Genomic DNA, 20639 nt, shown 5'->3' with positions numbered 1-20639 from the left:
ACCACTTTGCCCTACCATGTTTTATAAAATATACTTATCTGCTCCTCCTATTGAAATGTAAACTCCTTGACTAGTTAATATTTTGTTTTTCCCCAATTACATGTGTAAAAAACTTTTTGATTTCCAAATTCCCTCTCTTTCCCCTCATTGAGTAGGCAAGCAGTTTGATATAGCTTATACATGTGCAGTAATGCAAAACCTAATTCCATATTACTCATATTGTGAAAGAAAAACTTTTAAAAACCCTATAAATTGCTCAACAGATAGGGACTATGGAATTGTTCATCTCTGTATTTCCTGATGTCCAGTACAGTATCTTGCTTTTTTTTTTTCTTTTTGATTGCCCAAGGCCCTACAGCTAAGCTGCAAAACCATCATTGGGAACCTAAATCTCTTATTTGAGAGAAGTATTCCTTTTCAGCCTTCTTTGCTGTCTATATGATTTAGCATTATTATTTGAGAGAAGTATTCCTTTTCAGCCTTCTTTGCTGTCTATATGATTTAGCATTATATATATATATATATATATAAAAAGCATTCACTTAAGATATTGTCTAGTCCTTTGTGACTCTTTGTGACCCCATGGACCATGGCACTCCAGTACTGTCCAGGAAGTATTCTTGGCAAAGATACTGAAGCGCTTTGCCATTTTCTTCTCCGGTGAAGGTATTAAATACAGGGCAGTTTTCATTTAGATATAATTAGTTGAAGATCTAAGTTTTCTAAGCACTGGACTACTTGCCATTACTCTATTTTTGCCTCATGACAGGAACGCCTTCTCTTCCACCTCTCTCCCTGGTTTTAAATTTTATCTCAAATTTCACTTTCTGCAGAAAGTTCCCCTTTCCTCTCTACTAGTGCCTTCCCTTTCGAGACTCTCATCTATTCTGTATGGATTTTCTACTTAGTCATATTACAGTGTTTCACCACAAAAAAGTGAGCTCAGGTAGGATTCTCTCCTGCCCCCCACTTTCTTTCTGGGAGACAAGACTCAGTTCGAATCCTGCTGAATAGAGGCGTTTTTTCTGATTCTAGGCATCTTGGAGGTACAGTGGATATGCTCTCACTACTCTCCCTACCTGGCATAGTGCCTGGCACACAGGGATTAACAAATGCCTTTTTTTTTTTTTTTTTTTTTTTTTTTTTTTTTTTTTAAGATCGGCACTTTCTGAAATCCCCATTTCAAATGGTCCCCATTTTACAGAGAAAGAAAATGAGGAAACGTACCTTATCCACCTAAAGTGGATAGCACTTTAATATTTGCCAACCCTTTAACGTTAGCACGTTGTGTCCTTATAAGGTCGTAGATATTTTTTTAAAAGATCGAGAAACGACGATTAAGTGGCAGCTAGGATACAGTTTGAACTGAGGTCTTTCCAACTCCAACTTGTCAGCACTTTATTTAACCCCTGCATCACCAAGATGCCCAGGACCGGAGAAAGGGCTGGAACAACATTCGAACTCGGGGCTTCCCTCCAAGTCCGGCACTTAGGCACGGCGTCACGTAGCTGTAGGCTAGAGGCTAGCAGGCACCTGGGGCCTTTGCATTCCCCTCTCCAGGCCCGTTTCCTTCGTGTAAAACGAAAAGGTGGGCGGGCCTTGCATTGGTGGTCGGTAAGGAAAACCCGAGAAGGTGTCAGCCCCAGCGGTATTCCGCAAAGTTTCCTCTAGCCGCGCTCCCTCGGAGAAAGTAGCTGAGGCCGGTCCCCTGGGAGCCTGTCGGAACCACCCCCGGAGCCGGAACTCGGAACGCAGGGGTGGCGCAGGGACTCGGCTGCCCGGACGCTGCTGCCGGGAGCACCCGGCGAGGTGGTGCCGTGTGCGGAGAGGGCGGGCCGTCGGAGGAGCTCTTCGGCATCGGCTTCCGGCCGCCGGCATCCGGCTCTCGCTTGCGGTCTTTTCTCCGCCGTCGCCACCGTTGCTGTTGCCGTCGTATCCGCCGCCGCCGCCGCCGCCATGGGCATCCTGGAAAAGATCTCTGAGATCGAGAAGGAGATCGCTCGGACACAGAAGAACAAGGGTGAGTGTCGGACCGAGGGATCGCGGGGTACCTGTACCTTCCGTGCCTGGGGTGAGGCTTCTTGCTGCCCGCCTGACTTGATTTGCTCATCTGGGAAATGGGCGATCCGATAGCGAGATGTGTGGCGGGGCGGAGGTGGCTGAAGTGGAAGGAAGGCTGCAGATCCTGGTATCCGCGGACACCCCGGATTCTGTAATCCAGGGGCGTCTCGTGGGAAAGATGGAGTCCGCGGGACCCGTGGGTGCCCCAGAAAAGAGCACGGGATGGCTTTACAGCCCGGGCAGGGCAGCTGGGCTCAGACCGCGGCTCAGCTGTTCACTGTGTGCACCAGAGTCCTGAATTGCACTTGAGATGGAATTCTGATTTACCACTTATTCCCAGTGCAACCGCGGGCCTCGGGTTCCTCCTGCCTAAAATGAAGGTGACCAGCGTAACCGTGGCCCAGTCACTTTCCTCCGTGCTTCCGTAACCAAATACATGGAGAGAGAGAATTGGGCCGGATGCTGGCCCAAAGGCCTCTCTCAATTCCAGGTCTGATCCACTGAGGAATCGGGGGATAGGCATGTTTACTGCCCACCCCATCCCTAATTCCTCATCAGCAAACGGTACTGAAGGCCCGGCACTTATAATATGCTGCTCTGTCTTGCAGGAGTGAAAAGCAGTGAGGTGCAAGATTTGTTCCCACCTTGGTGGAGTTTAGCTTGAGGAGACCCCTCCCCCCAAAAAAATTATCTTTTTTTTTATGGTATTTCTAAAAGTTTAATATTTTTTTTATTTTATTCGTTTTTCCAAATTATCCCCTCCCTCCCTCTACTCCCTCCCTCCATGACAGGTAATCCCATACATTTTACATGTGTTACAATATAACCTAGATACAATATATGTGTGTAAATACCATTTTCTTGTTGCACATTAATTATTAGCTTCCGAAGGTATAAGTAACCTGGGTAGATAGACAGTAGTGCTAACAATTTACATTCGCTTCCCAGTGTTCCTTCTCTGGGTATAGTTATTTCTGTCCATCATTGATCAACTGGAAGTGAGTTGGATCTTCTTTATGTTGAAGATTTCCACTTCCATCAGAATATAAATTCATACAGCATTGTTGTTGAAGTGTATAGTGATCTTCTGGTTCTGCTCATTTCACTCAGCATCAGTTGATGTAAGTCTCTCCAGGCCTCTCTGTATACCTCCTGCTGGTCATTTCTTACATAACAATAATATTCCATAACCTTCATATACCACAATTTACCCAACCATTCTCCAACTGATGGACATCCATTCAACTTCCAGTTTCTAGCTACAACAAAAAGAGCTGCCACAAAACATTTTGGCACATACAGGTCCCTTTCCCCTCCTCAGTATTTCTTTGGGATATAATCCCAATAACAGCAATGCTGGGTCAAAGGGTATGCACAGTTTGATAACTTGTTGGGCATAGTTCCAAATTGCTCTCCAGAATGGCTGGATTCTTTCACAACTCCACCAACAATGTATCAGTGTCCCAGTTTTCCCACATCCCCTCCAAAGTTCATCATTATTTGTTCCTGTCATCTTAGCCAATCTGACAGGTGTGTAGTGGTATCTCAGAGTTGTCTTAATTTGCATTTCTCTGATCAATAGTGATTTGGAACACTCTTTCATATGAGTGGAAATAGTTTCAATTTCATCATCTGAGAATTGTCTGTTTATATCCTTTGACCATTTATCAATTGGAGAATGGTTTGATTTCCTATAAATCAGGGTCAGTTCTCTATATATTTTGGAAATGAGACCTTTGTCAGAACCTTTACTTTTAAAGATATTTTCCCAATTTGTTACTTTCCTTCTAATCTTGTTTGCATTAGTATTGTTTGTACAGAAACTTTTTAGTTTGATGTAATCAAAATCTTCTATTTTGTGATCAATAGTGATCTCTAGTTCTTCTCTGGTCATAAATTCCTTCCTCCTCCACAGGTCTGAGAGGTAGACTATTCTCTGTTCCTCTAATCTATTTATGATCTCATTCTTTATGCCTAAATCATGGACCCATTTTGATCTTATCTTGGTATATGGTGTTAAGTGTGGATCCATATCTAATTTCTGCCATACTAATTTCCAGTTTTCCCAACAGTTAAAAAAAATTATCTTTAAAAAAAAAAAAAAGCCTTGAAGTCCTGGGCCTTTAGGAAGATTACTCCAAAGTTAGTTTGCACTCATCTACAGTAGAAGTTTGGCCTGGACATGGAAGGCTCTGGAGACCTTTGGCAGAGGTGTTAAATAGCTCTTGCTGGAAGGAAATAATACTTGAAATTGATAGTGGGAAGTAGAACTGGTCTATTGCTATAGTTTAAGTTAAATAGAATACAGTTAACAGTTGCGGGTCTTTTCCTTTTCAACTGTGTTTTGAATGAAACTAACTTGTTTTTTCCTATTATAGCTCCTCAGTGATATTTCGGGCGCTGTGGCATTCAGTTTAAATATTCCCAGTGCTTTATGACGTATGTTGCCTGCATGCCTTGATTAATGGACATTGATCTTGAGTGTCTGCTTTTGTGATATGTAGCTACCGAGTACCATCTTGGATTGCTGAAAGCAAAACTTGCCAAGTACAGAGCACAGCTCCTGGAACCCTCCAAATCTGCCTCCACCAAAGGAGAAGGCTTTGATGTGATGAAATCTGGAGATGCCCGAGTGGCACTAATTGGCTTTCCTTCTGTGGGTAAGGTCAGTGATTAAAGTTATTTGCTTCAGACCCTCATCACTTCTTGCCTAGACTGTTAGCAAAATAGCATCCTAATTCATCACTCTGCCCCAAGTATTCTAATTCTATCTTTTCATTCCTAATAAATTAAACATTTCTTTCCTTCTTCTACTCTGTAGTCTAACCAGACTGGCTTTTTTCCTTCTCTGTTTCTGTTTCTCCCTCTCTTTTTCTCTCACTCTCAAACTCCATCTCTCTCTGTCTCTCTCCCTCCCCCCCATTTCATTTCCTGCTTTTAGACTGACCCTCCCCATCTCCTAGATTCCCTACCTTCCTTTAAGACTCAGGTAGAGTACCATCTGATACACAAAGTCTTTTTTGATCTCCTCCCTTTCCCACGTTATTAGCATTTTATTTTTCTATATGTATTTTTGGACACATTATAATCCTTGGATAGTATATCATTTCCTTGAGGACAGCATCTGTTTCACTTTTTTTTTTTTTTTTTTAATATGTATTGTGCCTAGCACATTGTAGGCCCATAAGTGCTTGTTGATTGATTACTTAGTATTGGATTTGTTTACATTTACAAGATAATTTCAGGTTTATCCATAGTAGATATAGTAGACTCCTAGACTCCTAAAGCTAAACTTCAGCATTCTAGGCTTTAGGGAGGCAAATGTCTAAACTTTTCAGTATACATTATTGTTTGATCTTGTTTGCTGACAATGCCAGTCAGCAACCTCCCTTACAATTTCAGCCTTTTGTTTTTTCAACTTTATAGCAAGGAAAAGTGCAGTTTCTGTTAGAGTGAATTGTCACTTGCTTTCTCCTTACTCTTCAACCTCTTTTCGGTCTAGCATTAGATCTCATCAGTCAACTTGAAACTGTTCTCTCCACTTGCCAGCAATCTCTTTTTTTCACCCAATAATCTCTTAATTAACAAATCCAGGGTTATTTTCTCACTACTCATCTGCATTTAACACTGTTGATCAAACTCTTCTCTCTACCTGTCTTTTCCTTCTAGGATTTTGTGGCATGGTTCTTTCTATGTGACCACTCCCCAGTCCTTCTTGGTGGATCACCATATCTGTCATAACTACTAACTGGTTATTCCTTAAACTTATGACATAATGTTCTTACTTTTCTCCATCTGCATTCTTTTTGGTTTTTTCATCAGTTTGCATAGATTCCATTATCATCTCAGTTTTGGTTACTCTTAGATCGAAATATCTTTCTCAAGCTCCAGTTTTATGTGCCTATTGGCCATTTCTAACTCTTTCTCTTCCTCTCAAAATCCACCTCTTTTTCTTGTCTTTCACTTTTGTTGAGAATATCACCTTTCTTATAAAAATGCCCTTCCAAAACCTACCTCCTCATCCCACATCTCCAACTGGTAGTTGAATCCAAATAATCAATCAAGCATTTATTAAATGCCTATTATGTGTCCATATTCTGGAGATATGGAGATAAAAAGTAGCCATCCCTCTTTTCAAAAAAACAGCATTCTTTTAGGAGACACAATATGTCCATGTAGAAGCAGGTACAAAATAAATAGAGGATAATTTGGGGAAGGATAGTGTTAGAGTATCAGTTTAAATGTTTAAAGGAATTGGGTTCTAAGAATCTCTGTGACATCTTTTGAATTTGTCCCTTTTTCTCATCTCATCTGGTTAATTCCTTCTCACCAAGGTCAACCTTTGATCCCATTCCCTCCCATATTTTCCAACAGATTGCCCTCATTATCATCCTTTTTTTTTTTTTTTTTTTTTTTTTTTTTTGATCTTTCCTTATCAACTGGTTCCTTTTCTTTGGCCTAAAACATACTTTGTGGCAATAAGGTAAAAATAATAAATTAAGGAAAGAAGATAAAGTATTTTTTTTGCAGATGAAATGAAGGCATATTTAGAAAGTACAATCAACTCAGAAAGATTGAGGATAGTATTAACAAAATGTTAGAATATAAGATGTACCCACGAAAATCAATAGCATTTCTACATATGACTAATAGGAAACAGAAGAAATTGACAAGAAGACAGATGCCATTGACATCAGTGACGAAAGATGTCAAATAATTAGGCATTAACCCATCAGCACATGTGTAATGTTTTTTTACTATTCTAGTTGCCTTTTCCCCCTCCTCCTGCTTCCAATTCAGACCTTCACGGTAACAACTACCAAAGTAATTTTTTAACTTTCCTCATTAAAAAAAATTTGTGATAAAATGCAGCTTCTTAATCTAGCAATTAAGGGCCTCTACAACCTATCTTTCCAGTTTGGTTCACATTACTGCTTTTTTTTGCAGCCTATTTTCCCAGCTATTAGTTTTTCCCCAAACTTGACGTTCTCTCTCCTGCCTTTACACTTACACATAACATTATTCCCATACTTGGAATATCTTTTTCCTCTACTCCCCCTAGGCCTTGGAATTATCTTGTACTTGGTTATTTGTGTCTCCCTAGTAGATTGTAAACTCCTTGAGGGCAGGAACTATTTTGTCATCATTGTCCTAGTGTAGCACTTTGCAATAGCTGCATGTTTGTTAAATTTAATATAAAGAAAACAATAAAGCAATTTTAACAGAAGTAAAGGAAAACTGAAGTTGTAATCTCACATAAATGGATTGATTGAGCTATAGTGATACATTCACTTTGCTTGCTTATTAATTTATAGATAATTGTAGTTGCTATTAAAATATGAATGAGCTTTTATAAAATTTGATAAAGAACAGTATACTGGAGCTATGTTTTTAAGTGTTTTATTGATATCTTCTTTAATAATAACTACATTTCCAGTATAGTCCTTCACCTCCCAGATTGCCATCTCTCATAATAAGGAATGAATGAAGTTGGGGAGGAGGAGGAAGCAAAATTAAACAATTCATAGAAATAGTCTTTCTGTACCATGTTCCATACTGGGGTCCTCTATTCCTGCTTTTTCCTCTTTTCTCCACCAAGAAGGTGAGGCAGTGCTCCAACCTTTGTCTTTAAATTTCATAGCATTCAATTTTTATTATTTTGTTGTTTTTTTTCCATTTACATTGTTTTTTTAGTCCATGCCTACTTTATTATATGTCAGTATTTCCTTGTTTCGCTATATTCATCATATTCATTTACTCTATTACTTTATTATTGCATATAACCTAACTTATTTAATATTCTCCAATTGATGGACATCTTATTTTGTTTCAGTTTCTTGCTACTATGAAGGATGTTACATATTTTAGTGTACCCTAGTTGTTTATTATTGATCTCCTTCGGGTATATTTTAGTAGTTTTTTTAGACTTCTCTATGTCAGAGAATGGGCATTTTTAATCACTTTATCACCATAATTCTGAATTGTTTTCCAGAATGGTTGGGCAAGTTAATTCACAGTTTCACCAACAATGCATTAGTATATCTGACTTTACTTTCAATAATGATTGTGAAATTATTTTTAAAATGAGGGGAAGGGAAGGAAAAGGGAATTGTGATTTAAATTTGACATCCAAATTACAATTTTCTTCACTTAAAAAATCTGAAAATGTTATAGTAAATTTCATGTAGGCATATTATCTCTGAGAATCAAATGAGTGAAATTAGTTTTACTATTCTCCTATCCTTTATTCTCTGCACCTTTCTTCCCCATCGCTTTCCTTATTTTCTCCAGTCTGCTTTGTAGCAGAGTCTTATTAACTTTTGAGGCTGCTGGCCAATAAATTTAGAGGGGTTGAAAGTGTGGGAGTTTGGAATTTTACCTCTTGAATGGAATGCTCTCATCTTTTCAGTCTACCTTCCTGAGCTTAATGACATCCACGGCCAGTGAAGCTGCATCCTATGAATTTACTACTCTGACTTGTATCCCTGGAGTCATTGAAGTAAGTCTGAATTCTGGGGAGGAAGCCCTCCTACCCAAAAAAAAAAAAAAAAAAGGCCTGAGAGTGTATGGTTAAGTGTTTGCATGTGTAGCATTTTTGTGAAGGCTGGGCTTAGTTGCCTTACAGTTGCCTTACCCTATGGTTTTGAAGCCTTAAAAGAGTTTCTAGTAGCTTTCATAACCTGTAGGAGTGCTATGTTAGAGTTAGAATACTGCTCCAGAAGGCTATTTGTCTTCACTGCTTCTAGGAACTCTTATTCATTGCATTGAGGTCTGGCAGAGCAGTGAGAACACTTTTTCAACTCACCAATTAGTCCCAGTAAAAAGGTTCATTAAAAAAAATTTTTTTTAATGGTGTTTTAGAGCCTTAACCTATATTGTTATCTATCTAGATTACTTTTTTATTTCAAGAATTGTTGGGAACACAGTGCCAGGCATGTAATATATGCTATATCAACGTTAAGCTATTATTATTATTATTACATAGTCTTGAATTTCTCATGATGAAAATGTGATTGTAACATATTCAGTGATCTTTAGATGAGTGTAAAAATGAAACTAGAGAGTCCTTTTCCAAGTTGAAGCTTTGAAAGACTTTTTTTTTTTTTTTTTTTTTTTAGTGCTAATACTGGACTATCTTTTCAAAGATAGTCTGTAAATAAAGTATTTGTCAGTTTAGGTTTGGGATTGATAGAGTTTGGTTCTTAAAATAGCAACACTATACTTGTAGCAATGTGAAATTTGAAAAACTTCTATATAGCACTCTTTGAACCTGCAGAAACATTTGTGAAAGCTTCGAGGACTATCCTGTATTTAAATACTTTTTAGTCCTGTGTTTGATTTAAGAGGTTAGGGGGTTGTTCATATTAAGGAAATATTTGCAAAGAGCAATTAGCAGAGCATCCTACAACTTCTTATCTCTTTCATTTTTCTGCCCTAGTACAAAGGAGCCAATATTCAGCTATTAGATCTTCCTGGAATCATTGAAGGTGCTGCACAAGGTAGGAAAATTGATTTGATTTTTATTCATGATCATTATGGTAGGAGCATGGTAAAAGCAGAAAAGGGAACTTAAAGGTGTGCTGGCAGGGTTCTTTCTCACAATGACTTTACAGAGGAGGAAATCGAAGAAATAGCCATACTGTACCTTTCATTCTCTATACTCGTAGCCAGCATTGGGTAGTAGTTGTGACTTAAATTTGAGGTGCTGGAAATTCATTTAGTGTTGTAAGCAAATTTGGACCAAATAATAGTGATGTAGCTTTGAGAATAATGCTTCATTAGATTATTAATTAGGACTGTGGGTGGGGGGTGGGGAAGGAGAAAGAAGAGAATTTGGAACTCAAAATTTTATTTTAAAAATTGATTTAGATATTTTTTTAAATACCTAATTAGGAAATATTTAACAAAATGAAAATAATTTTAAAATAGAAAAAAGAAATGTAGTCTCTTGTCCATTCAAGCTTGATGGCTTCTCTATGTGCTCTAAGCTATCACTAATTCTATCTATCCACACTGGCCAAGGTATCTTTCCCTTTTTCACCCTTCACTTTCTGAGTTCACCAGAAAGAGATCCACTTCCAGCTTTTAATTTTTGATGTCCTGATGAATACCTTTTTCTCTGTTATTTTTGGTGAATCTCAGTCCACCTGTAAATAAAGTCTTTCAACTCTGAGATTCTCTGAATGTGTCCCCAAAACAGTTATGTAAATTGGAAGTGTCAAACTTGCTTGCCACCAGCTTGCAAAACTTCTGAATGTAGTTTGAATCAGATTAAAATATGGTTGGGAAATATTTGACAAAATAAAGGGAAAAAAAGTACAATTTGATGTTAATTTGTAGCTTTCAGTCACTATGCGCATATAGGGAACCACTGGTGTAATTGATAAACTGGCAAGATTGTTGGATAACCTTTAACACCTTCCTTTGGGAAGAACAATAAACATAATTCCATATTCTTCTAGGAAAAGGCAGAGGCCGACAGGTGATTGCTGTGGCTAGGACAGCGGATGTTGTAATCATGATGTTGGATGCCACCAAAGGAGAAGTGCAGAGGTCAGTGTGTGGAGGGAGGGGATAGATTTGAGTTTGGACCGCTGCTTGACTGTGCCTGGTTATCTGCTGAGGGGTTCTCTTAACTTTCAGTAGCAGCTATATTGTATATAGCTCCTAAAGGAAGTCTGGCCAGAATTGTTTTATTCTTGCTGCCAGCCCCTCTGTAGACAGGTGGGAACTTTGGATGTCTAGTCAGCAGGAGAGTTTGTTCTCAGTTTTCCATTGGTAACTCATCTTTCCATTTGGATTGGATTAATGACATAATTGTGCAGTAATGGGAACTAAGTAAGATTTAGCCAATATGTGCTTCTGAGTACTCAGGAGTAAAGAGTTGTTTACAGCAGGAGAGTAGAAGGAAAGGTTGGAGAGGGATGTTGTTGTAGGAAGCCCTGGCCAAGGAGCTTGGAATGGGAACTCTAGTTGAACATCTACCAGAGCACAGCAAGCTTGGCATGGGGCCTTCATTCACTTTTTACGGAGAGTTGGCCAGCATGACCAAACTGTTGCCTGAAGACTAGCAGAAACCAGGGCTCAAATAACAGTTCCATTGATTCCTTATCCTTTTGAGTATTCTAGCTTCATCCACAGCCATAAAATTGCTCTTTTTTTCCTGGCTTTTAACTGCCAAGGACTAACTCTTTGGAAAAGAACAGCCAGTTTTTACTTAGATTTCATCTGTCTTTCAGAGGGGGATGCTGATATTTTAATGGAATAGCCCTCTGTTCCTCTAAGTTCAGAATCTGTATTTGAATACATTGTGTTTTAACTGCTTGTATTTATTTGAACTTATTCTATTTATTGTCTACATACTTATATGTACTTGCTGTTTCATGTTAGAATGTAAGCTTTTTGAGAATTGGAATTGTTTCAGTCTTCGTATTTGTATGACTAAAGCCCAGCACAGTGTCTGGCACTGTCTAAGTGCTTAACATGTGTTTCTTGATTGATTGATTCAATTGTATAATTTAGGAAGGTCTAGGGTTCAAGTACTGGCATTCTTCTTTTTAGGTGTAAAGAAAGGACTTTAATTGCTAGAGTCTGAACTCTAGCAAAAAGTCTTTTTATTTGTTATATCTGTGCAGGTCCCTGTTGGAGAAGGAATTGGAATCTGTGGGGATTCGGCTCAACAAGCACAGACCCAATATCTACTTCAAGGTGAGAACTCTGGGCCTAATTAGGTTTTTTTTTTTTTTTTGCATAGACTAAAACAGAATAAAAATTCTTGCCAAAATCCTTCTCTCCATATAAAAACATCTTCTTTTTTCTCTCCTCAACATCCAGCCAAAGAAAGGTGGTGGAATCTCCTTCAATTCAACAGTTACACTGAGCCAGTGCTCCGAAAAGCTAGTGCAGCTCATTCTACATGAGTACAGTATCCTTTCCTCAAAGGATCCAAGAAATAGGGGGGAATCTCTTAAATCTTGACTGTTTTTACTAAGGTAGAAAACAATCTTAGAAGTGATTTCTGATGCCCAAAGGTAGGAGCCAGAGTGATGACTACTTGATTGAATGTCAAGGGCTGTAGTTGGAAAGCACACTGTATTGATTAAAATCAGTAATTAATTTGTAGGTCAGAATCCCTTGGTTTTTGAAGAACCTTTTGTATAGGGTATCCTTTAGTGCAATTTATAGCTTTTCTAGATTTAAAACTGCTGAGAGGTTTGGGATATCCAATATGTGCTTATTTTATTTATTAAAGAATTTACCATAAGTCCAGTATTTCCCAACTAAAACTAATAATCCCATTATTTACAGTATTTGTGGAGTGCTAGATTCAGTTCTGGATACCACATATTAAAATGGATAGTAAAATATAGTTAGAGACAGAAACTCAAGTTGATGAAAGCACCATCAACTTTGTTTTAATGGGGATCATTTAGATGAATTTGGGGTGTGTGTTTTGACAGCGAAGACTATTATGTGGAAGAGGAATTAGATTATTCTTTTTCCTGAGGGAAAATAAAGGTGGAAGGAGGCAGACTTCAAGGTAAGAGTAAGTTAGAGGACATTGTAACGATTAGAGCTGTCCACCAAGATTTTGACTTCCCTGTCACTGAAAGCATTCTAGCTAATGTTGACAAGAAAACAGAAAGAACAATTGGAAAAGGATGCTGTTTACTATATGGTATTGAGACTCATGCCAAGGAACTCACAGAGTGCTAATTAGACCCTTTGTTGGAGATGGGCTCCTCCCTGGGTAAGACTGGACATCCATCTGGTTAGACTAGATGGCTTCGGAGGTCTTTTTCAATTCTGTGATTTTTTTGATTTTCATTTGAGAGCCACCTAGTTTGCTTGATAAGAAAAAGACATATTCTTCAACCTTAATTTGACCATCTCAGAAATCTTCAATGCTGAAGTTCTCTTCCGAGAAGACTGTTCACCAGATGAGTTTATTGATGTGATTGTTGGCAATCGAGTGTACATGCCCTGCTTGTATGTAAGTGGTAGCTTTTACACTGATAGGATAGAATAGAATGAAACCAAGATCAGATTCTCTTCAGTAAATACTGACTATTAGATACATCTTTTTGTGTCGGGGTTGTTTTTTTTTTTTTTTTTTTTAATTTCAAAGAAATGGACAATATCATATTGCCTGCAATTTTCTTTAAAAAATTACTCTTAGGAAAAGACAAGAAAGTTGAGGCTTTCTTTCCTTTTCACTAAAACATCTAGCAACTTATTTGTTTTCTTTGGAGGCATTGGGTAGTCTTTGCCTCAACAAGTTCTTTATTGAGGTGCTAATGTTGTGCTTTTATGAATGGAGAATGCTCTAGTACTCTTTTAGAGGTGGCTAAATGGCACAGTGGATAAAAACTCTGGGCCTAGAATATGGAAGATCTGAATTCAAATCTAGTCATACACACTAGCCATGTGACTCTGAGCAGGTCACTGAACCTCTGTTTACCTCAGTTTCTTCATCTGTGAAATGGTGATAATAGCATTTACTTTTCAGCATTGTTGTGGGAATCAAATAAAATCAAATATATACATATACATAGATATCTAGATATATATGTATGAAAGTGCTCAGTCTAGTAGATACTGTATAAAAGCTTAATCCCTTTCCCTTCTTCAAGTACTTGGCTAAGTTAGAAAATGAGCAGCTGGTCAGGAATGAGTTAAGGACTATTTATATTGAAATGGATTTGTTTTTCCTAAAGATCCCTCTTTCCCCACCTCTTTTCCCATTTCCTTTTGGAATTAGGTTTATAATAAAATTGATCAGATCTCAATGGAGGAAGTTGATCGTTTGGCACGAAAACCCAACAGTGTTGTCATTAGGTAAGATCATGCCCCCTACCTCTGGCAGCCATTTTCTTTTGACATTTGTTTTGTAAAGACAAAGCCTCACATAGGTGGAAGTCAGATTTCTTGGAATTCCTGACCATACAGAACATGATCATAATCCTGGAAATAAGCAAAAAACAAAACGAGCAAACCAAAAAACCCCCTGAGAAATGGGGTGAGAAATAGTTATTCTGACATCCATGTAGTTTACATTAGAGGAGACCCACCTTCAGGCTGCCCTTGAAACAGTTACGTAAAATAAATTTTTCAAGAATAACATCTCCTCCATAACCTAGAACTAGCCTCATGCCACACAGTGTCCATTCATTCAAGAGCTATCAATGATGTCACTGATTAAAATCTCCCCTGTTAGACATATATATATATATATATATATATATATATATATATATATATATATATTAACCTCAATATATTGTGTGTTTATATTCTCCCGCCCCCGCCACAACTTGTAACAAATCATTAAACCCAGGCGCGAGTACAAGGGTATAGGCGTATAGGCATACAAGCATATAAGCATATGCGAATAATTTATAATAATTTATATCTTGTTCCCTTATCCTTGTCCCTTTTCCCCCATCCTGGGGGCTTGGGATTTCTGCTTCAGAGGATTCCATAACATCATCTTTTTACCATTTGCATCTATCCCAACTGTGAACCAACTACTCATAGAGTCATTGGTATGGGGATACTTTGGTACATATATGTGGTTTGTCTTTGCAGCTGTGGGATGAAGCTCAACCTGGACTTCTTGCTGGAGATGCTTTGGGAATACTTGGCCTTGACGTGTATCTATACCAAAAAAAGAGGACGTAAGTTGAAGATTAGGCCTTCTTTTTCCTGGACTAGTATCACAATGTGCCTATGGCTGCTTAGCTCTATGTGATGTTCACACTATCTGCCTTCCCTTGGGTGAAAAGCTACATTTTCTTTTGGACCAGTTAATTTTATGTATTTCTTCAAATTATTCTTATTTGTTTTCTTTGGGGGAAAGAGGATACAGTGTCCCTTACTTTGGTTGGAAGTTCAAATCTGGCCTCAGAAGCTTACTAGTTTTGTGACCCTGGGCAAGTCACTTAAATTGTTTTTGCCTTATTCCACTGGAGAAGGAAATAGTAAACTATTTTTTGCCAAGAAAACTCCATAGTCTGTATTGGCATGGTCCATGGGATTGTGAAAGTTGGGCATGATTTAACTACTTGAACAACAACATTGCTACTACTGGAGAAAAAATAATTCAGAGAATTCATTCTGCTAGCATTGAGGAGTAGTAATGTTATTTTTACATATGAAGGACAACACAGTTAATTCAGACTATCTCTTAGTGCTTTCTGGACCACACCTAGGCCAGGTTTCCTTCTGTCATTTATAATAGTAACATTCCTTTGCACCTTAAGCTAAGACCACAGACCACTGAATTGATAAGAATTTTAACTTTCTGGCTCATCAGGTTTTCTCTTCATCTTCTTTGGCTATATTCTGAAGACCAGAGTTTTTCTATCAGCCTTAGGAACTGTATTGCCGCGTTTTTGAATATTTGCAATACACTCTTTAGAAGAAGATAGGACTCCCCAATTTAGACTCAGCAGCTGCTCACTTCTTGCCATGTAAATGCAGGTGTTTTAAGAGTTTTGTTTTTCCTTTCATATTCAATTCTATATAGATGTTTGAAATTCCAAGAGTGGTAGAATTGAATCTGACTTTTATTTTCTTCTTTCTGGTCTCCTTTCTCATTATCAAGGTTATTGGAGATATTCCAAAAACGTATTCATTAAAGGAAGATCACAAGTCACATTAATATTAGCTTTAAAGAGTTGTACCTGGGAAATAGATTTAACAGTTATAATAGATAATATATATCATCTGATTATTTGTGTATGCATGAGCATGCACTCGTATACACACAGGCCTACACCCACTCAAAAGTATGCTGATGAAGTCACCAAATAAGAGAATGGAGAGAGAGAATGGACAAGAACTCAAGGCAGAACCTTGACGTGCCTGCTGTTAGGAACTATGATATGGGGATGATCCAGCAAAGGGATCAAGAAGGAATGGCAATATAGGTAGATAAAGATCCCAGAAAGAACAGTGTCATGTAATTCCAGAGAAAGGAGAATATTTAGGACAAGGTGGTTATCAGTATCAAATATAGTGAAATCAAGAAAGGTAAGGAATGAGAAAAGGCCATTAGATTTGGCATTTAAGAGCTCTTTGATAATTTGGGAGAGATAGTTTCAATTGAGTGATGTCAGAAGCCAGATTGCAAAGGATTTAGTCATAAGTGAAAGCATAATTAGAGGCAAGCAGTGATAACAGAAGCAACCACCTTTTCTAGAAGTTTAATTGAGAAAGTGAGGAGAGATTTAGGATAGGATGGGTAGGACTGGGTGAGAAGTTAGTAAAGAAAAAGGGTAAGGAAGTTGTGTTTGAGAAAAATCATCTCTTCCTTTAAAAAAAAAAGGTGATGGAGAAAAGGGTATTGATATGAAAATAAGAAAAAAGGATCTGAAGAGACAGAGGAGAATCCTGCCTGTGTCAGTTTATTGTGTTGGAAAATGTGACACACAGGAGTAAGGAAAGAAGGACTATTCAAATTGGAAATACTTCCTGAAGGAGAAAACAACTGATTTTCCAAGGAATAATGTTAAGGATCCTCATGTCCTATGTCAGGAAAACATGAAGTAGTGGTGGTCCTTGCTAAGTGGTACTGAGACAGACATTTGTTAATGTGCTAGTACTAATTTGCTGCTTTCCTTCAGCATGTTTTGAGGAAAAGGAACAGCTTTATCAGACTAAATGATTCTGAAAAATACACTGTGAAATATTATAGTAATTTATGCTGGTGGAGATAATACTATGAAAAAGAATCTAGAAAATATTGGTAAAGAAAGATTATGAAATTTTGGACAAGACACTTAAAAACCCCAGGAGCCATATATATTGTTTTCATTGCTGCTGCCTAAAGAGAATTAGAGTTTCAGAAGAGAAAGTCAAGTTTTGGGAAGTGAAGAGCTGATTAAGACAGCATCTGAGAAGAGGATTGAGATTTCTGGAAAGTAGTTTAAAATATAGGAATGAACAGGAATCTAGTGTCCTTAATAGTTCCTGGTAAAACTATATTTGCTTATAGACTTGCAGATTTAACTTAAAAGATTTAACCCAAGAAAAGAAAGAGAAAACTGCCTATCTACATGTAAGAGCTAGATAATGTAAAGCAGAGGCATCAACTTTAAGACCTATTGCCTGTAAAACTTTCCGGTGCAGCATAAAATGTTTAACAAAATAAAATATAATGCATTATAGATGTTAAAAATAGCTTTCAACATTCATGTTTGTAAGATTTTGTGTTCCGAGTTTTTTTCTCCTTCCCTTATCTCCCCTATCCTTAAGATAACAAGCAATCTGAAATAGGATAAACAAATACAATCATTTAAAACATATTTCTTTATCAATCATGTTGTGAAAGAAAAATCAGAACAAAAGAGAAAAATCCACAATAAAGAAAAAGCAAGTGAAAATATGCTTCAATCCACATTTAGTCTCAATATTTCTCTCTCTGGATGCAGATGATGTTTTCCATCCTAAGTCTATTGTAACTATCTTGGATCACTGTATTGTTGAGAAGAGCCAAGTCTGTCATAGGTGATCATAGCACAATCTTGCTCTTAATGTGGACAATGTTCTCCTGGTTCTGCTCACTTTACCCAGGATCAGTTTATGTAGATCTTTCCAAGCTTTTCTGAAACCAGCCTGCTTATCATTTCTTATAGAACAATAATATTCTATTAAATTTACATAGCATAACTTATTTAACCATTCTCCAGTTGATGGGGATCCACTCAATTTCCAATTCCTTGCCATAAATTAGAACTTTGTAATGGTTAGAGCTTTCCTAAAATGGAATTGTAGTAAGTAGGAATGAAATGGGTAGTAGGTTTCCCCTTGTTGGAGATAGGTAAGCAAATATTGAATGACCATCTGTTCTAGGTGGGATTCTTATTCAAGCATAAATGCAACTCTCCCTCTAGCTTTCAGATAATATAATTCTGAAAATTGGAAATTAGTAATCTGCATCTGATAATTTGTTTCTTTAACAATTTTCAAGTATAACCCAACTGGATAACATAAATATGTTCTGATTTAAAAAAAAAAAAAAACAAAACTGTTGAAAGGCTGATGGTTTTTAACTCTTTCCCTGTCTCTTTTCCTCCTCATCCTCATGTAGAAAGACCAGACTTTACTGATGCCATTATTCTCCGGAAAGGAGCTTCTGTAGAACATGTGGTAAGTAAAGGAGGAAAAATGATTTAATATCTGATCAAATTGTCAGGGAACTCTCCATTCAGAACTGTCTTTAAGCAATGACTACTCATCTCTCACATACAGCACTATTTGTCTTCTGGTCTATGAAGTTCATTTGCACTAAACCTTCTTCATAGTTGTCTTATCTATTCTGATCCTGGACTAGCATGCATAATTAGTATGTGTAATGTGGTGAGTAGAGTCTGAAATAACTGAGGAAATAAAGATTTGAGTTTCTAAACATATCTATTAAGCAGTGCATGTAGTTGTCTAACAAATTGGAATCCAGTCTCCTTGGGATAGCACTCATTTCCAAATATAAGGGAATATAGATTTTTATGCATTAAAAGAAAACTAATAGGATATAAATCAAGATATGAGGTTAGATAATTTTATTTCAAATTGGAAGAAAAAATTAGGGGCTATACAAATTGGAGAGGGAGAGCAAATAGGGGTAATTCCCTGATATTAGAAAAAAGAGATGTCCCATTTCTTCTCCTTCCCCTGAAGTATCTGTATTCAAACAAAGAAACAAATAGTAACTATTGACCAGTATGGAGCCAGTTTTCAGATAAGATATAGGTTGCTTAAGATATAAATTGTGTGAAAACTTCCTTGCATTAATTCTTTGGTCTGACTGGCTTTTTAGTCCTAAACTAGGTAGGTCCTTAGTTAAGGTCTCTAAGCAATAGGTGAAGGTGGTCCAGCTTCCCAGTCATACGGGGCTAGGTGTAATAATATGGGCCAGATGTTTCTGAGCACCAGAGAGTGATAGGGATTGATAGAGGAAATGATAGATAGATAGATGCAGGTCTTAGACTGGGAACACCTTGCATCTAAACCCTTTTCTCTTCCCTTAGTGCCACCGGATTCACCGAACACTTGCCAGCCAGTTTAAATATGCTTTAGTGTGGGTAAGTCCTCCAGGCCTGACTTAAGAATTCCCTCCATCCCTCTTCATCCTCAAAAGAATTCTACAATGTTTTCCTCTTCTCTCCTCTTCAAGGGAACCAGCACCAAATACAGTCCTCAGAGAGTGGGATTGACACATACAATGGAGCACGAGGATGTTATCCAGATAGTCAAGAAGTAACCTTTCCTGCTGATGATCATCGGTGCCTGACCCCTTCTCCCCCAATCCCCAGAGTGGCGTCTGATTGACTGTTATCTGCAAGCCAAAAAGGAAAAAGGGAGGGGGTGTGGGGAAGGTTGGGGAGGGAGGGAGTGTGCCCAAGAAGGAAAACCTAGAAAAACCCTCACATATGTATGCTTCCATGAAGCTTGTTCAGTAGGAGGAGGAGGAGGAAAGACTGAAAAGGAGCCTGTGGGGGCCAAAGGGATTTGCACATTATGGACATTTTGCTCATGTGGGAGTGGTGAGCCTAAAGTAGAGGATCTGGAACCTGTTATCAGAAATCAATTACTGATTCTTTCCCCTCCCTCTTTGCCCCAACTCTGTTTAGCCCCCCTAAACTGTATAAACAGAGCTTTCTCTGTGTACCAGGCAGCTCCCACTTGGAGGGGAGGAGGGAATCCTGAGAGTTGGATTGGAATCTTGTGTTCTCTTTGTATTGGAATTCGTGTCTGTCATGGATGACTGGCATGAGAATGGTTAAGAGTCTTAGTATGGTATGCTAAGTCTTTCCCCTCTGCCATCCCTTCAGTGAAGCTCCTTGTCTCTTAGCAGACACAATTCTTGGCTCTCTGTTTTATGCCACTTTGGTACCTGGAGCAAATTTCCATCCTTTGAGCCCTTTCCCTTATGAGCCCTCTTTTATTGAGCAGGCGTCCTGAAAGGCCCCCAGACCGCCCTGTGACTGGAGTCCTGAAGAGCAGAAAGCATGCCCACCCATCGGCAAATGAACAAATAAAGACTCTTCCTCTATTTCCCTTTTTTGGTCCTTTGACCTTGTTCTTTATCTTACTGCAGTCAGTGTGTGTACAGTTCAGGTTTTGCTTACATGGGTCTTTCCATATTTCTTCAAACTGTTCATACTTATTTTTCACATGTGCCAGATTTTTCAAACAGCCAAGGTCAAGAAAAAAACCTGTTCTCCAGCTTGCTGTCTCCACAGCAGGCTTTTTATCCCAGTAAGGTCTCCAGGATCCAGGAGGGGAATCATAAATCACCAACAGAGAGCTCCCACCAGGACTTTTGAATTTTCTGAATGTTTGATGGCTGAGAATTCCTGCTGCCTTTTCCTTCCTTTCCCTCACTGCTGGCGAGACAGGATGGGGCCTGTGGGGTTCTGGAGAGGTCTCTGGTTCCTCACATAGCATAACCACTAAATTGCAAATATTTCTGTCCAGTGACCACACATTTGTTGGATTTGAGGGTATTTTGTTTGTTTTTCTTTTTGAATTAAACACTAAAATGAAAAGCTGATTTCTTTTCCAACTAAGAATAA

At 38.2% G+C, this 20639-nt stretch overlaps 1 protein-coding gene across 2 annotated transcripts; it reads left to right on the top strand.

Moving 5' to 3' along the window:
- Nucleotides 1-1808: 1808 nt before the first annotated feature.
- Nucleotides 1809-20116, top strand: DRG2 (developmentally regulated GTP binding protein 2). Of its 2 annotated transcripts, none has more exons than XM_074281555.1 (13): nucleotides 1809-2020; nucleotides 4566-4726; nucleotides 8471-8560; nucleotides 9500-9560; nucleotides 10524-10614; nucleotides 11697-11769; nucleotides 11896-11986; nucleotides 12957-13054; nucleotides 13823-13899; nucleotides 14650-14738; nucleotides 18155-18213; nucleotides 19092-19145; nucleotides 19238-20116. In XM_074281555.1, exons 1-13 carry the CDS (start codon nucleotides 1957-1959, stop codon nucleotides 19322-19324), a joined length of 1095 nt encoding a protein of 364 aa, XP_074137656.1. In that variant the 5' UTR covers nucleotides 1809-1956; the 3' UTR covers nucleotides 19325-20116. The 2 variants fall into 2 exon arrangements, 1 of the variants encoding a protein (XP_074137656.1); XR_012484656.1 differs by having other exon boundaries at nucleotides 1813-2020; nucleotides 18155-18254; nucleotides 19043-19145.
- The last annotated feature ends 523 nt before the right edge of the window (nucleotides 20117-20639 follow it).

Source organism: Sminthopsis crassicaudata, chromosome 1, assembly GCF_048593235.1.
Source record: "Sminthopsis crassicaudata isolate SCR6 chromosome 1, ASM4859323v1, whole genome shotgun sequence".
In the NCBI taxonomy this organism is placed as follows: Eukaryota; Metazoa; Chordata; class Mammalia; order Dasyuromorphia; family Dasyuridae; genus Sminthopsis; species Sminthopsis crassicaudata.
Note: the sequence above shows the minus strand (reverse complement) of the source record. Positions and strands in the feature narration are given on the sequence as shown.

What these genes read in the sequence shown, in the direction of transcription:
- DRG2 (XM_074281555.1), top strand. Translation starts at nt 1,957, where the DNA reads ATGGGCATCCTGGAAAAGATCTCTGAGATCGAGAAGGAGATCGCTCGG. An exon ending in GCTTTCCTTCTGTGGGTAAG is followed by an intron (nt 4,727 to 8,470) that starts GTCAGTGATTAA and finishes TCATCTTTTCAG; the next exon opens with TCTACCTTCCTGAGCTTAAT. An exon ending in CATTGAAGGTGCTGCACAAG is followed by an intron (nt 9,561 to 10,523) that starts GTAGGAAAATTG and finishes ATATTCTTCTAG; the next exon opens with GAAAAGGCAGAGGCCGACAG.